Here is a 16159-nt window from a genome sequence, read left to right on the forward strand (position 1 = left end):
AGACATTATAATCCAAGTAAAAAATACTTGTTAGAAATATTTATTTATATATATCATAAATATTGCATAAAATATTTAGAGTCTATATTTTAATAATATTTCGAATAAAGTTTTATATAGCATATAAAATACCGTTGTGCCCGGCTCTTAGTACAACATATTTTGCACAACATATGGCACAACATATTTTTTGGATTAATAGACGCAATAGGAACATGAAGCAAAACATTATTCGGAACAATGGCGCAGAGGATTCTCAAGTAATTAAGGAACAAATAAATTTATTGCAGAGTAATCAAAAGACTCTGCAACATGCTATTAAGCATCAATTAAAGATATTAAACGTTACTATAACTCATTGAGTTCAATTCAGTTCGGTCAAGAATCTTGCTCTCAGTCCAAAGTTACGTAAGTCCGACCGTAATTCGCAAGAGAGTGTAACGCGTCGGGAAATTATTAAATAACTATAAAACACGAATGTGATAAAAAAGTATTCTGTAATATATTCAATTTATACACGGATAGTATGTGTGAATAAATCATTTAATCGGTCCCGACGTCCTCGCGGATCCCGAACCCATTGTGCCCAGCCTTTGACACAACAATACTTATACAACATTTCAGAAAATGAATAATGATAAATATTAATCATAATAATATTCTGTGCTGTTTGGATGCCCTCGATGAAAATGTTTCTCAGGATCCTTTTAGACGAGTTGGAACATTTTTCAGAAAAATCTACATTTTTTCTTATAATTTGTCATATAGATGAATTCTGAAATATTTTGAGATTTCTCATTCCATAATGTCTGGAAAAATACCTTCAACTCTTTCAATCTCTTTCTCTCTCTCTCTCTCTCTCTTTCAGATTTTTAAATGGTGAAAAAATTTATATATGAGAATATATTTTTTTTAATTTATGAAGATTTCTGAAGAATGTCTTAAGAAATTGATATTTAATTACTTCCTAAATCAATATTAAAAAAATTTATCTTGAATTAATTAATTGTAAATAAACAAACTGAGATAGAATACGAAGACATTACAGCATAAAATAATATAATGGAATTTTTTAAATAGCTGACTTGAATTTCGTGCAGATGAAATTCGATTCAATTCAATTTTTAATTCCAATTTACAAATTCCGATGTTTTTAATTCTTATTAATTAATTATCACCTAAATAAAATTTAATTTACATAACATAGCGTTGTATTTTATTTTTTTTTTTAAGGTCGGTGAGTCGATTTTTTGGGTCGATACATATGATAATGGCTCCGATTCATTTGATGCTACAAACGCTTCGAAGATTGGCTGCGTTCAGCAGACTCAACAGTTTTGCAACCGTTTTATGATTGGCTGCGTTCAGCAGAACGTTTGTTTTGCAACTGTTGGAAGTTTCCTTCGCGCTAATTGGATCATACTTTTAGATCTAGAAGAATGGTCCTATCTCAGCAGACAATCATAAAACGGTTACTGAACGCAGCTATTCTTTGATTAGTCAATTCGTAAAATTCTTTGTTCTGATTTTTCGCTGAAACGCTTCGAAGAGTTTGTAGCGTCAAGTGGACCGCAGCCAACATTAGGGCCCGTATTCAGAACGCGCTTAAGGCCATCACACGTACAAAAATTTTAGTCGTAATCTTAAGGCCGTAAGCAAATCGGCCAATCACAGTCGAGTGTTTAAAAACTCATGATGTCAATTTTGATTGTGATTGGTCGATTTGTTTGCGACCTTACGATTCCTACTAAAATTTGTGTACGTGTGATGGCCTTTACAACGATGTTAGCGCGCTAACATACTATACTTTACGTCACGCATATTATAGAATTTCAGAAATAAAAGCGCGCTTTTATCGATAAAAGCCCGTTCTGAATACGGGCCTAGAGGTTTGTTCGCGTCGCATGCTCCAACATGTTCCAATATACTCCTACCATAGCCGTTACTCACTCTAAGTCCGGATCTACAATAGATGTTTTAAGACTTAAGCCGTAAGAAATTGACCAATTACAGTCGAATTCGAGGGGAATAATCGACTGTGATTCGCCCATTTTTTATGACTTAAGGCTTAAAACGCTATTGTAGATCCGGGGTAACGCGCTTGATAGAGTGAATAGGAGTTATGGGCTGTGTTCCGAAATTTACTGCCATTAAAAATCTATAGTTTACGTCACGTGCACTATAGATTTTCAGTACTGGCAGTATATTTTGGAACACAGCTATGATAGGAGCATGTTGGAGCTTGCGACGCGAACAAACTTTCAGGAACTTTCCAACAAAAGACACAGGGTGCATTCAGTACTACGATCGCTCACTGAGCGCTCAGTGATCTCTTGAATCTGTTTGGTCTATATTTTTAGTTCTAACGGAATATGCCAATCAGATGCAAGAGCTCACTGAGCGTTCAGTGAGCGGTTATAGTACTGAATGCACCCACAGAGGGTGCATTCGGGAAGACACTATTATTAACACTATTAATAAGCAATGAAGATAGAATGATACAAGTAGCACTAATGCTGGATTCACGCTCTGCAACCAATCAGAAAACAGGATTCCGATAATACGACGCAAAATTCATCGGAATCCTGTTTTTTGATTGGTTGCATCGTACGACGAAAATCGGATGCAGTGTGAATCCAGCATTAGTGCTACTGTATCATTCTATCTTTATTGCTTATTAAACATAAAACAAAGATAGATGACACAAATAGCGCTAATAGCGCGCTCCTCGAATGCAACCAAAGACACGATGGATCGTTGCATCCTTGTTGTTCGTCAATGTTAAATAAAGATGAGGTGATCGCTGTGTCGTACAGTGTCGCTTGTTGGAAAGCTTCCATCATTATCCATGAATCTAACCTCAAAAATAAACTACGCTTCTCGTGAATATATAGAATATATGCGCATATTTCGTACAAATATTTCATGTTCGAGACGTTTCGTGAATTATTCTACAATTCACGAAAAGTAGTGTTTACTACTCTTTGTTTAAATTAAAAGAAACACATCAAAGTGAATATTTCCAAGCCCAACAACGGGTACCGGTCAGTTTCTGCAAACTATAAATATTTTCATTGCTCGATCGCTTTAATAATCAAGCCTAGAATTGAAATTTCATAAAAATGGTATTATTTGCGTAAAATTAAACAATAAATTATATTTCATTATTAATATATATTTCATTATTCATCTTCATAATTAAGAACATTTTATATTTATTAGGTTCTATTATGAAAGTAATATTTTTTTATTCTGTTTCTCACATAGGAGCAACTAATTATGAACTGTTTCACCATTCTACGATTTAAACTCTGTACTTTAAACAAAAGTCTAATAGAGCACTGTTTAACACGATATATACCCATGTGCCAAGCCAGATTCTATGTCACAGAAAGTGAAAATCGTTACAGACAGCGTATTAGCCCAAGGGAACGAACACAAAAGAAAACATTGCGAATACGTATAGTGCAAAATTTTAAACATACAAGAAGAAAAGTAGAAGAAATTATCGAAAGGGAGAATATTTGGACGATACCCAACTTCCTTTGCATGGGTCGTATAGTAACTTCACCGTTTTTAAGTTATTTGATCCTGTCACAAGATTATCAGGTATTTTAAAAAAACAAGAAACAAAATTTTTTATATTTAGACAAAATTCGGTTTTTTTATATTTTTTAATTTATTAATAAAAACGATCAATATAATTATATATTTAATTATATGATTTATAAATTTATATAATTATATAATTGTTTATTAAAATAATAATACTGGGCCCAAAAAAAACAAGAAAATTTAAAGAGGTAAAATATAAACTAAAAAAGACTTCATTCGATAAGTTTAATAATATCAAAATAAGAACATAATATTTTGACAAAGATATGTTTGTTAAACATATGTCATGAACAACTTTAGAGAGATTGCAAAAATGCATACACTTAAAAAATAATGATTTGAAGGATGTTATTTTCAAGATGTAATTGTTATCAAGCAATTAGTATATCATGTTCTGTTTTGAGTAATTAAAATTGTTTGAATGAAGTTTCCAAGTTTTTCTTTTAACTCTTCAAATTTTCCTACAATTCTCTCCAACCTTTAGAAGAGAAATATAAATGTATTGGTATCGAAAATTTGCTGTATTAATTTTCTCGATTGATTTTATTTGTTACAACTAATGTAGCACGTTAAATTATCTTTAACAATATCTATACCATGGCGCAGATAGCGCTATGGTTGGTTGCATTTGCAGGATTGAGTGATTTAGCAGATGGTTGGATCGCACGCACTTGGACGTCGCAGGCCTCGAAACTTGGAAGTTTCTTGGATCCAGTCGCAGACAAGTTACTTGTTGGGACGCTCTTTCTCTCTCTGGCATGGGTTGGTTTGATACCAGTTCCACTCACCTGTCTCGTTGTCACGCGTGACGTTGTTTTAGTAACTGCTGCATCTTATATTAGATATCGTTCCTTACCTCCACCAGTATGTATCTGTTAATTCCATTATATATTAATTTGTCCGAATGTATTGATGATTAATTAATTAAATGATTAATCTTGATACGGTATAATTTCAGAAAACCTTAGCGAGATATTTTGATCCCACACACGCTACTGTACAATTAGCACCGACTTTAACAAGCAAACTAAACACTGGGATACAATTGTCTCTGGTTGCTGGAACATTGGCTGCTCCGATTTACCATTTCGTAGATCATCCGATCCTACAATGTCTGTGCTATATAACAGCATTCACAACAATCGCAGGAGGTGTCAGTTATTTATTATCAAAAGATACGTATAAATTTTTGAGGAAGAAAACTCCGACACAGACATCATCTTAGATCCTGTACATTATATGTATAATATTATATGTTCGAATTTATTATTTAGATGATGCATATTATTTCCTTTTGTATATTATTAGATATATCTACTGTCTTGTGTACAGATATTAATAATCCTTTGTTAATTTTAACATCTTTTAAAAAAGTTATTCTTCTACAAAATTCTATATATGTACAAAGTTTTGTAAAATATGATATTAAAAATGATAAATTAGATATTTTTATTATGGAAAAGTAGCTTTAAATTGTGTAGAGAATAATCCACTATATATATATATTTTTTCCAATTATTTGCACAAAGATGTTAGGACATTTATGCTAGAAAACATCCAGTTGTATTGTATGAAGAATTGGCTTACAATTTGCAGTTAGTTTTAGCTAAACTAAGATTCAGTAATATCTGTTTAGTTGAATTTCTGTCTCGTAGAAATTTATACTTTTCTATAACATTTTTGGGTTATTAATTGGATTTTTTGATTGCATTGTTACATGATATTTTTAATTCATAAAAGAGAAGCTCGTATAGAATCGAATTTTGCATTTTGGTTCTTAAAAATTTGTAATAAATAAAAATATGATCTACACTTTACTACAGAGTAGTGTAGTTGTCTTAATGTTTTGCAGATCTTAGAAAAATAAAAATTCCTCATTTTGTTTATATCTAATTTTTTCTTGCATTGCCAGGAAGATTCCTATAAAGTTAGATTTGCATCCCAGACAGCATAAAATATTTATGATAAATATTTATTAATATTCTTTTTTTGGAATTTTTTGAAATATAGATATTTCATACATATTTTATATAAAACTTTATTCAAAATATTATTAAAATATAGATGTTAAAACATATTTTATGTAATATTTATGATAAATATAAATAAATATTTTTAATAAGTATTTTTTACTTGGATTATAATGTCTCATTAAGTATTTTCATAGCATTTACTATAACATTTTTACAATAAATATTTCATAATATTTATAATAAATGTTTATGGTCAGTGCAATCCACGGTGCCACAAAAAAATATTTACAAAATATTTAAAATAAATCTTATAAATATTTATACATATTTTGTAAATATTGTGTGCTATCTGGGATTCTGTTTCCCAAAAATTTACATAAATACCTGAAAAATGAACTATACTTTGTAGTGTAGTACAGGTTACTATCAGAATGTATCTATGGTTACGTTTACACCGTGCGCTTAGTCCGCGATCTATACGATAGGTGTCTTTGTTTAATATACAGAATAAACAAGGACATCTATTGTATAGGCCGCGGCCTAAATGCACGGTGTAAACGTAGCCAGAAACAGTGATTGGGTTTATTGGGTGACAAGAATTCGTCTGCTCTAGGAAACTTTGTGCGCATGCGTAAAGCTGAGCAGCCTTAACTGACGTATACATTTCATGGTACTATAAGACCCCTAATAACGATGTTAAGAAAGTTGTAGGGAGAAAAGAAAGTTTTTATTAAAGAAACATAGTGTGTTCATGAATAATAATAAATTTTGTTTTTTATTACGTCTGCAGCCGATTTATCATATGAATACCAACATTTGTTGCAAAGAATAAGGGAAACTGCAGAAAATCTTACCAGTATTCTTACAAAAAAATTATACGTAATAAAAAACATAATTACAACGCATATTGAATTAATACAATAAATAACATAATAATATAATACAATAAAAATAAAATATATGTATATAATAACGTGTTAATATACAATATCATAAAATAAAATATATTTATATGTAACTATAATACGTATAAATACAAATTGTATTACATTTTAATTTATATTATAATTTGGAACGCGTTGTAAACCGGGACATAGTGTTAAAATTTGAGATTGTCCCTCCTAATTTGGGACGGTTAGTCACTGACTACGTTTACACCGTGCGCATAGTCCGTGACCTATACGATAGGTATCTTTGTTTAACCTACAGGATAAACAAGGACATCTATTGTATAGGCCGCGGCCTAAATGCACGGTGTAAACGTAGCCCATAACAATGTTGTAAGATGTATAGGAGCCCCAAAAGCACCCGTATTCCGTATTGCTCCGTCATTAGTAGCTGCTACGTCATTTTACGCATGCGCACAAAGTTTCCTAGAGCAGACGAATTCTTACAGATTTTGCTCTAGAGATGCCGGACTTGGCCCGCACTCGCGCATGCGCGTAGTCTAAAGCGCCAGTAGAGTATCTAATCCGTTCGTGAAACTGGCGTCCTTAGTCGCCCCAAAGAAAAATAGAATTAGAAATATATAGAAATTAGACATACCTCTTAGCATGCAGTAATATATAATTGTGTGGATAAATTATGATGAGGATAGACGGTGAAATAATTTTACAGGTAAAATACATTTCTTCGTCTAACCAAGATCTTCTAAATTTTCGGATATATACCTTTTTTCGGGCCTTTTCTCCATTGCGATTCATTTTCTGAACTAAAATATCTCACTTCATTTATATTTGCCTCTTGGGATTCCTCGCATCTCCTGTTGTCCGGTTTGGCGCGCAGATTTCGCGGTCCACACGGTACGACATCATTAGGCCTCGTGACATTAAGGCCCAGTTCCACAACTCATGGTTAACTCTTAATCGAGGTTCAACTTATTCATTGTCTCTTTCTAATTTTAGAATTGGAAAGAGACAATGAATAAGTTGAACCTCGGTTAACAGTTAAGGCCATCACACGTACAAAAATTTTAGTGGGAATCGTAAGGTCGCAAACAAATCGACCAATCACAATCAAAATTGAGATCTCGAGTTTTTAAACACTCGACTGTGATTGGCCGATTTGCTTACAACCTTATGATTACGACTAAAATTGTACGTGTGATGGCCTTCAAAGACCTTTAAAGGCCTTTAAAGGCATCACACGTACAAAAGCAAATCGGCCAAGCACAGTCGAGTGTTTAAAAACTCGAGATCTCAATTTTGATTGTGATTGGTCGATTTGTTTGCGACCTTACGATTCCGATTAAAAGTGCTTAAAAAATGAGTGGGGAGTGAACGCAATATGATTGGCCGTGACGTCACGATTCAGCAGAGCCCGGTAAGTTTAAACGTTGTAAATACATACTTCATGTAAATGACACATACATAAGATATATAAACAAAACAAATGTGATATTTAACGGATCATGCGAATTACTAAGGGTGCGTTCCGTTTCTTGCATGATGCGCATAATGCATCTTTTATCCTTGTTATTCACCGAATGTTAAACAAGGATAAATGATGCATTATGCACATCATGCAAGAAACGGAACGCACCCTAAGTAATCAGTTACAACATGGCGAGAAATATTACAGGTTTTGTTAAAGCTCAATCGGATAATTTACCAAAATTAAACGTTTTAATGGTTGCTGACTTTTTTAGTGAAAATGAATTTTTTAACGTGGCAGAGACAAGAGGTGTTAAAGCTAAAAGGTGTTTACACACTTTACATACATTCAATATATATAAAAGTTTAATATAGTTCCACAATCAATATCTGTATTTTACAGGGCTGAAGATAAAGATTATGGTGATGCAGCTGTGGGATACGTTGAAGTAAAACGTGAAGGTAATTTCTGCCAAGTCCGAGGGAAAATATGTCCTGAACATAGAGTAAATAATAAACCTTACTCTGTATCGATGCTTGTTAACGAAGAGATAGACAAGGTCGAATATGTTCGATGCGAAGACTGTGCAGCTGTAAGTATTACTGACGATCTGTAAGTATTACATTATTTATTATATTCACATATAATGTAATTCGATAATATTAATTTTTATTTGAATGATACCAATATTAATAACATTAATGTTGCTTGCATCTGATGTTTCTCGATGAGGCTGGCAAGCAAATTTTGTCGGCATAACTCCATTCTTTAAGCGAATGAGTACGTTTGGAATGAACCTGACTTGCATGTAATTTTCAACATCCTCCTCTAACTGCAAACATAAAATCAATTTATTTTGAATTATTTAGGATTAATTTATTATATTTTAGGTATATGACTTACATTGAAATGGTGTTCACAACAAAACAAACTACTAGTCAGCGATATAGTTGAAGCATCAGTTCGGCCTGAGATTTCGAACCATTTTCTTCGAATCTCTCCTTTTGGCACTGACAGGAAAATTGTTGATGGAGAACAGATATTGTTTTGAGTGCATGAAGGCACAAAACACCACTTGTAATTTCTTTTTTTCTCTGCCATTACTCGTTTCTGCAAATTTTCTGCCATTTCACATCGGTTTATGTAAATTTTAAATCAACTGTCAACAACAGCTGTCACCGACCTAACCTAACTTATTTTAATAAAATAGTGAATATTTAGTCATAAAAAAATTATATTTATAGATTTAAATTATCTGCATTGTTCATAAGATCCATTTATCAATATTAGCAATACTCATTTACGGCCAAAAAATTATTAAAAATTATTAAAAAACAGAGGAGCGAAAAGAAAGTGTGATTGGCTTATAGCGTGTGACGTCACGATTCAGCAGGATATGGCGCGAATAAATGAGCGTTCAAAACATACGTGATTTTTAACTTATTAAAAAAAATTATTGATTGATTTTTAGTAACTTTTGTTATTGTAACTTTTGTTTTTACGGGTAGAAGCATTGTTTTAGATAAAAAGAAAATATTCGAGGAAGACCCTATTGTAGAACTGGGCCTAAAGCTTGCCGCACACGATGTTTGTTTTCCTGCTGGATTCCTAGCTGGATCAGAATCTTGCCATCGTATTGGCTACGATACTGACAGTGTCTGCATCGTAGCCAATACGGTGGCAAGAATTTATTCTAACTAGCAATCCAGCAAGAAAACAAGCATCGTGTGCCGCCGGCTTAACCTAACCCTAATGGCTACAGCACTGCGCGCTCAGCTGTAAACAACGCGCATGCGCGAGTGCGGGCCAAGTCTGGCATTTCTAGAGCAAATCTGTGGCTTCTAGAATTTTAGACATAGCCAGGATTCTGGCCCTATCGACCTCTTCTTGATACTTGGAGGCGGGAGCCATCAATTAAAGAAGTGATGGGATTCTGGGATATCAAGATTATTTAAAATTATCTTGTTGATCTTTCAATTCTGCAGTATTATAAACAAGAAGTTATTGTATATTGTACAGACACTGTATATATTTAAAGTGTTGTATAATAAGGCCATGTAAAATTAACGAAAAAATCAATTTAAGGAGATGGAAGATTTTCTAACCTACAATCTCTGCATCTAACAGTACATAATCTTGAACAAACATGAATACGCGAATTCTTAGCAGAATATTAACAGATTTTGCGATTGGCAGAAGAAAACTGCATATGACTTCGAGTTTGTCATGTGTTTATGAACCTGATCGAAAGTCAGGTTATAAAAAAGTGTATCACAGACCACCGCCAGAACAAAATTTGAGTATTTTTGGTAAAATACGGGAAGGATATCGACAATTCAAAGAAGAATTTGGTATTTTAATGGAAGAAGTGAAAGAGAAACTTAGAATGGATCCTATTTTTATGTATAGACAGAACGAAGTTGACGTTATATGGAGATTTAAGAACGATCTAAAGTCATTGGATCAATGGGTCATTACATGTGATAGTGATTACAACGAAGGTTTTTCAACAGTCAAGTGGGTTTAAATTTTATGTATCTAATATTAGTGTATTATATTTTTATATCACAATAATGGTGAAAATTTTCCTCAGAATTTTTGGTACAACTGGGATACTTTTTCAGAAATACTGAGGAAGTCTACATTTTTTCTTAGAATTGTTCATATATGAGTTCTGAAATTTATCATTCCATAATTTCTGAAAAACATACCTTAAACTCTTTCATAAGACAATATTAAGAATTTTTATTTTAGACTGCATATGTGAGAACACAATCAATACTAGAAATTAAATATAATGATCGAAGGCTGGATCTTTAATGCTTAAATTTTTTTCAGAAGATTTTATCAGAAATTACAGAGTGAGGAATCTTAGAAGTTTTAAAGTATTTCAGAATTCTAAGAAAGACGTAGACTTTCTAGGCACTTCTTAAAAATGTTCCAATTTGTATAAAACATCTGAGAAATATATTCTAAAAGTTATGCAATTAATCAGAAATTCTGAAAAATTCTAAAATTTACATGTTTTGATTAATTATATGAAAATTGTTCACAAAGGCATTTTCAATTGTTACATGTCTATATTGTCTTTACTATTTCTTTCTAGATTAGAGATGTCTTCCACTGGTACTGGTGTATTTTCTGGTACGATAAGCACTCGTTTACCCAAGGATGGCAGGATAAGGTATGCTGGTTATTGCAACATGACCAGTATACCTAAACAAAAGTCTTTCAAGCGAGATACTTACCATGATTGGTCACACTATACCCATCTTGTCCTTCGTATTAGAGGAGATGGTAGATGCTATGTACTGAATCTCTCTACTAGAGGCATGTTTGATTTGACCTGGAACGACATGTATCATTATGTCCTCTACACCAGAGGCGGACCGTATTGGCAATATGTCAGAATACCGTTCTCCAAGTTCGTATTTTCAAGTAAAGGCAAAGCTCAAGATAAGCAGGTGCCAGTCACGCAACATGAGATTACGAATTTTGGTATATCGTTAGCGGATGATATTTCCGGCCACTTCAGATTAGAGATCGATTATATTGGAGTGGAGTACGACAAATTTCATAATGAAGAGTTTGCTTATGAAACGTATGATGTTAGAGGAATCAGATTTTAGTATGTATATGTAAAATATAAAAACTATATTCAAAGAATGTAATTTTACTGTATGTACAAAGATGGCGGGAGGAGGAATATACATAGTACAATGTGAATAATAAATTTGTATTTGATTTAATTTATTTAGCAATCCTAAAAGAATTAAGAACAAATTTGTTTGCTATTATTTATTTATTTGTGAGGAAAAGTCATAGAATATACTCTCTGTAAAGTATTAAGATTTTAAATAGTTTCTGTGGTTTTTCTTCTCTCAGATATTTATCTTCAAAAATTTTGAATGATTCTATGTGTATAGAACATTGTTTAAGTATAAATTGCAGCGATGTATAGTAGAGCAAATATTGGATATTTTATTTATGAAATTCTTTTTCTTCGTACTAAATTAACGGTCGAAAGAAAAGTGTTGCTTTTTTTATTGAATTTGTCATTCATGAAATTTAAGTCTATTTTAAACGATCTATATTTCGCGATCTATAATTCAGATTCTAGAATATAGAATTCCATTTATATTATATGTGTCATGTTTATACATATATATATTTTTTGCATTTTAAATATTAAGTATTATTTTGATTAGTTAAATGTTTTCCAAATTATACGGTACATAAAATTATAAATAGAAATCTATGCCGAGAGAGAGAGAGAGAGAGAGAGAATTCTATCACGAAATATAAATTATCTAAACTTGATAAATGTGTATGTGCGCGCGCACATTTGCTTGGCACGCGTCTGTGTGTATTATTACATACAAATATTATATTGAGTAAAATATATGTAGTAATTAAAATTAATAGGAAGAACATTTTGAGTTTGCCAATTTTTTGTACTTATTTATATGAAAAAACGACATGAAAAAGCGACTATAAAAAATAAAAATGTAAAAAAAAGAAGAAAAAGGTGTGCATCCCTTGTGGGGATCGAACCCACGACCTTTGGATTAGAAGTCCAACGCGCTATCCTCTGCGCCAAAGGGACTGTACAACTTGACGACATAAAAAGTAATATAGCACTACTACTTTATTATGCTAAAAAAAAATAATTAATTTTCATATATTATCTCAATATTTTATTATCAGAATATTTTTAAGAACAGTGAAAATTATTTTGTAAGGCAAAGAACGTATTTTTTTATGTGATCAAAAAACTCAAGGTATATGATGAAAATAAAAGATTGACAATATTATTTTGAGAAATGAAAAACAATATATTTATTAGAGTCACTTATTGACCGGCAAAAATTTAAATACCAAAACAATTTCGCGATGTACTGGGAAAAATCATCTTAATACAATTAACTTTTATTTTAAGTTTAAGCAACATTAAGTTTCTTAATAATTTTGTTAAATATGAAAACTTAATTTTAGATGTTTTGCAATAATTTAAAATTATATTGTTGATAAACTTTAATTATGCAAGTCATGGCTTATTATAAAAAGATTGAGAAATAATTTATTTCCTGCATAAAAAGCGCGAGGTCATTTTTAATTTGTTTATTTAAACAAAAATTATGATTTTATTTTCATAATATGACAGTTCTGGTGAAAAAAATTCTCACATCTCATATTTTTAAGAATTTTTCACATTTTAAATTTATACCTATACCGTTATTCTTGACGATTCTTAGTGCGATATTCGTGACGATGTTTATGATTATTAATTTATGTGAATATTAAGTTTGTTTATTTATATATTTATTTATACTGAAGAGGATCCAAACTAGAATCGAGAAGCCTCAAAGGCTTCTCTTTAACGTTTTAAACTTACTCTTGTGTAAAGATTTCTGAAAAATATCTTAAACTTCTTTTGATTTCATAAGTTTCCTTCGAAACTTATAGAATTAAAAATCTAGAATATTTCAGAATTACATATACAGTCCCGCAATTTTTTTGCCAAGCGCTTTTGTGTAGATAGAGCGGACTAAACTGAGTCGAAAAGTCCTGTATCATTTTGCAATTTTCGTAATGACTAACGAGATATTAATTACTAAAAATTGCCAAATATTGATCTTCAATAATTTTTTATTCAAATACTGTCAACTTTAGAAAAACAGAAAGAGACAGAAATTGTTTATTTCCTTCTCATAGAACTCTAAGAATTTTTTCAGAAGTTTTTTCAACTTTTTAGTACTGCATTTTCTTTTTGGCGACTATTTTTACTAACATGAGGAAATACGGTATTAAAGAATTCTAAAAAAATTCTCAGAACTTTATGAGAAGAAAATAATTTTTATCTCTTACTGTTTTTTTGTAAAATTAATAGTATTTGAATAAAAAATTATTGAAAACCAATATTTAGTGATTTTTAGTAAATAAACATCTTGTTAACTATTGTGAAAATTGCAAAATGGTAGAGGATTTTTCGACTCAGTCTGTTCTATTTACACTAAAGCGCTTGGCAAAAAATTACGGAACACCCTGTATATATGAAGCATTTTAGAAAAAAGAATGAGTAAATTTTATGTCATATGTATAAAATTCTGAAATATTTTAAGATTGTATTTCCGAGGAAAACTTATAAAATCTGAAGACATTTTTGAGAAGTGTTTGAATTCGTATTAAAAAATCTGAGAAATTTTCAAAAAGTTATAAAAATAAAATATGTAGAAATTCTGAAAAATTGTAAAATTATATAAAAAATTCTAAGAAATATTTCACCAGGAAAATTATAATATGAATGACTGTTGAACAAACATAGTATAGTAGTAATACTAGTAGTAGTAATAAAGCGGTAGTGTGAACAGAAAAACTTTCTCATAAATCCGAGAACTTTTCTGAAGTAAGCACTGTAAAAAGATCTCTGCATTTATAAGAGTTTTCCTATACTATTGCTAGTTTAAGGGCGATGCCAATATTGACGTTGTCTGGAAGATTTGGAGGATAATGCATTTGTTGAATTTATTTTCTGACGTGTTGCTTTGAACATGGAATTCTTAAATTATTGTATAAAGAAAAAAAGTATGTGCAAGAGTTTAGTCAAAGATACTTTAGACTAATTTATAAATGAAGAACTAATACAATATAATAATGACAATACAAAACTAACAACAACAACAATAATAATAGTAGTAAATTTCTATTTCGAGATCTCGGAATTAATTGTACCAATTTTGCTGAAATCGGTCGACAATTGAAAACTCATGTGGCAGGGTTGGGTAAGTTAACTTTTTTTTTAACTACGTTAAATTAAAGTTAACAGCCTTGAAAGTTTATTTTAATTAAAATACAAGTTAATCCATAATGAAATTAATTGAATTAAAAGTTAAGTTAATAAAAAAAGTAATTGAAAAGTTAAAAATTAAATTTGATCCGAACGAACAACCAAAAAAAAAGAAAAAGGAATAGTTTGTCCATTATACATAATTTTTCGTATTTTTCTTTTCTCAAAGCATATTTATTAAAGAATCTGGTTATTTTTGTTCACAAGTAACGATTATACAATATAAAATTACTAAATTATATACTCATTATCCTCTCGCATTATGTCTGAGGATTAACTTAAAAAGAAATCAAATTAAAAGTTAATAGTTACCGATAAAATGTAACTAAATTAAGTTAAAAAGTTAAGAATCTAAAATGTAATTAAGTTAAGTTAAAATTAATTAACTTTTTAACTTTTTAATTTAACTTTAACTTTTTAATTCTGCACTACCCAATCCTCATGTGGACATCATATTAGAAAAGTCCTTACATTTGTTTATTTTGATTTTAGTTTATTTTAATTAACAGTATGATATAAAAATTCCAGATTATAGTTACTTAAAGCTCCGCGACATAATTGATATAATACTGTCACATGGACAGTAAATTTTTATGTATTTGACGTCGAGATATTATCTCGTTCATCGTAGATCTGAATCTCTCATCAGAGTTTTATTTAGCAATCCCTACAGCACAAAGTTGCACAGATCGATTATATTGCAGAGATCGATTTTGCAGCGATATTGCTACAAATTCTGTGCTATATTAATGATTTAGAAATATAAAAATTTTGCTATTGTTTAAATATACAGAAATACAAAATTAATTGCAATTGAAATTAGCTATCGTGTTCAATTCTCGCTTAAATATGAGTCAATCCAAAAATCTTCAAGAATAACTTTTGAAAAGATTATTCTATATAGATTTTTCTGCACAAATTAATATCTATATTGTATTCGAGTTTTTAAATGAATGCTTCGATATATCTTAAATCGGACATAAAATAAAAACATATACTGTAATTGTATATTTGATTAAAAATGGAAAATTAACGAGAGTTATAAAATTTATGAGATAACACAATTATAATTTTTCCTCGCAATTATAATTCTAAAAATTTATTTGTATTTGTTCAACAACGACCGAGCCAAAATACTTGAAAACAGCTTCGTTGTTTTGCTGCGCCATTCGGAAAAAGCAATAACATACAATAAAAAGCAATAACAATAATAATAACAATTCGTTCTCCAGAGAACACGTCGATAAACGGCGCGCATCTGCAATGTCCCGACACCGCTCGTCGTCGGCGTCGCGTATTGACCGTGGGGATAACGATAATTGTATTGTCGCGTCGCTCGACGACGACTACA

The 16159-nt window shown here is 30.9% G+C and overlaps 3 protein-coding genes and 1 non-coding gene across 4 annotated transcripts; 3 read left to right on the top strand and 1 right to left on the bottom strand.

Annotated features, from left to right (window-relative positions):
• The first annotated feature begins 2843 nt into the window (after positions 1 to 2843).
• CLS (cardiolipin synthase) lies at positions 2844 to 4840 on the top strand. The gene is given in 5 exon segments (XM_018452967.1): positions 2844 to 2976; positions 2979 to 3044; positions 3268 to 3609; positions 4222 to 4479; positions 4574 to 4840. Coding segments are annotated over 5 exon segments (984 nt in total). The 5' UTR covers positions 2844 to 2925.
• Positions 4841 to 8149: 3309 nt separating this feature from the next.
• On the top strand, positions 8150 to 9175 carry LOC108725738 (uncharacterized). Its single transcript, XM_018452939.1, has 3 exons — positions 8150 to 8286; positions 8364 to 8553; positions 8852 to 9175. Exons 1-3 carry the CDS (start codon positions 8150 to 8152, stop codon positions 8867 to 8869), a joined length of 345 nt encoding a protein of 114 aa, XP_018308441.1. The 3' UTR covers positions 8870 to 9175.
• A 616-nt stretch (positions 9176 to 9791) lies between these two features.
• Positions 9792 to 11664, top strand: CIA30 (complex I intermediate-associated protein 30). Its single transcript, XM_018452965.1, has 2 exons — positions 9792 to 10478; positions 11068 to 11664. Exons 1-2 carry the CDS (start codon positions 10108 to 10110, stop codon positions 11588 to 11590), a joined length of 894 nt encoding a protein of 297 aa, XP_018308467.1. The 5' UTR covers positions 9792 to 10107; the 3' UTR covers positions 11591 to 11664.
• An 830-nt stretch (positions 11665 to 12494) lies between these two features.
• Positions 12495 to 12567, bottom strand: TRNAR-UCU (transfer RNA arginine (anticodon UCU)). Its single transcript has one exon. It is a non-coding gene; the product is annotated as a tRNA-Arg (tRNA).
• Between the last annotated feature and the right edge of the window lie 3592 nt (positions 12568 to 16159).

Source organism: Mycetomoellerius zeteki, unplaced genomic scaffold, assembly GCF_001594055.1.
Source record: "Mycetomoellerius zeteki isolate Tzet28-1 unplaced genomic scaffold, Tzet1.0 scaffold36, whole genome shotgun sequence".
Lineage (NCBI taxonomy): Eukaryota > Metazoa > Arthropoda > Insecta > Hymenoptera > Formicidae > Mycetomoellerius > Mycetomoellerius zeteki.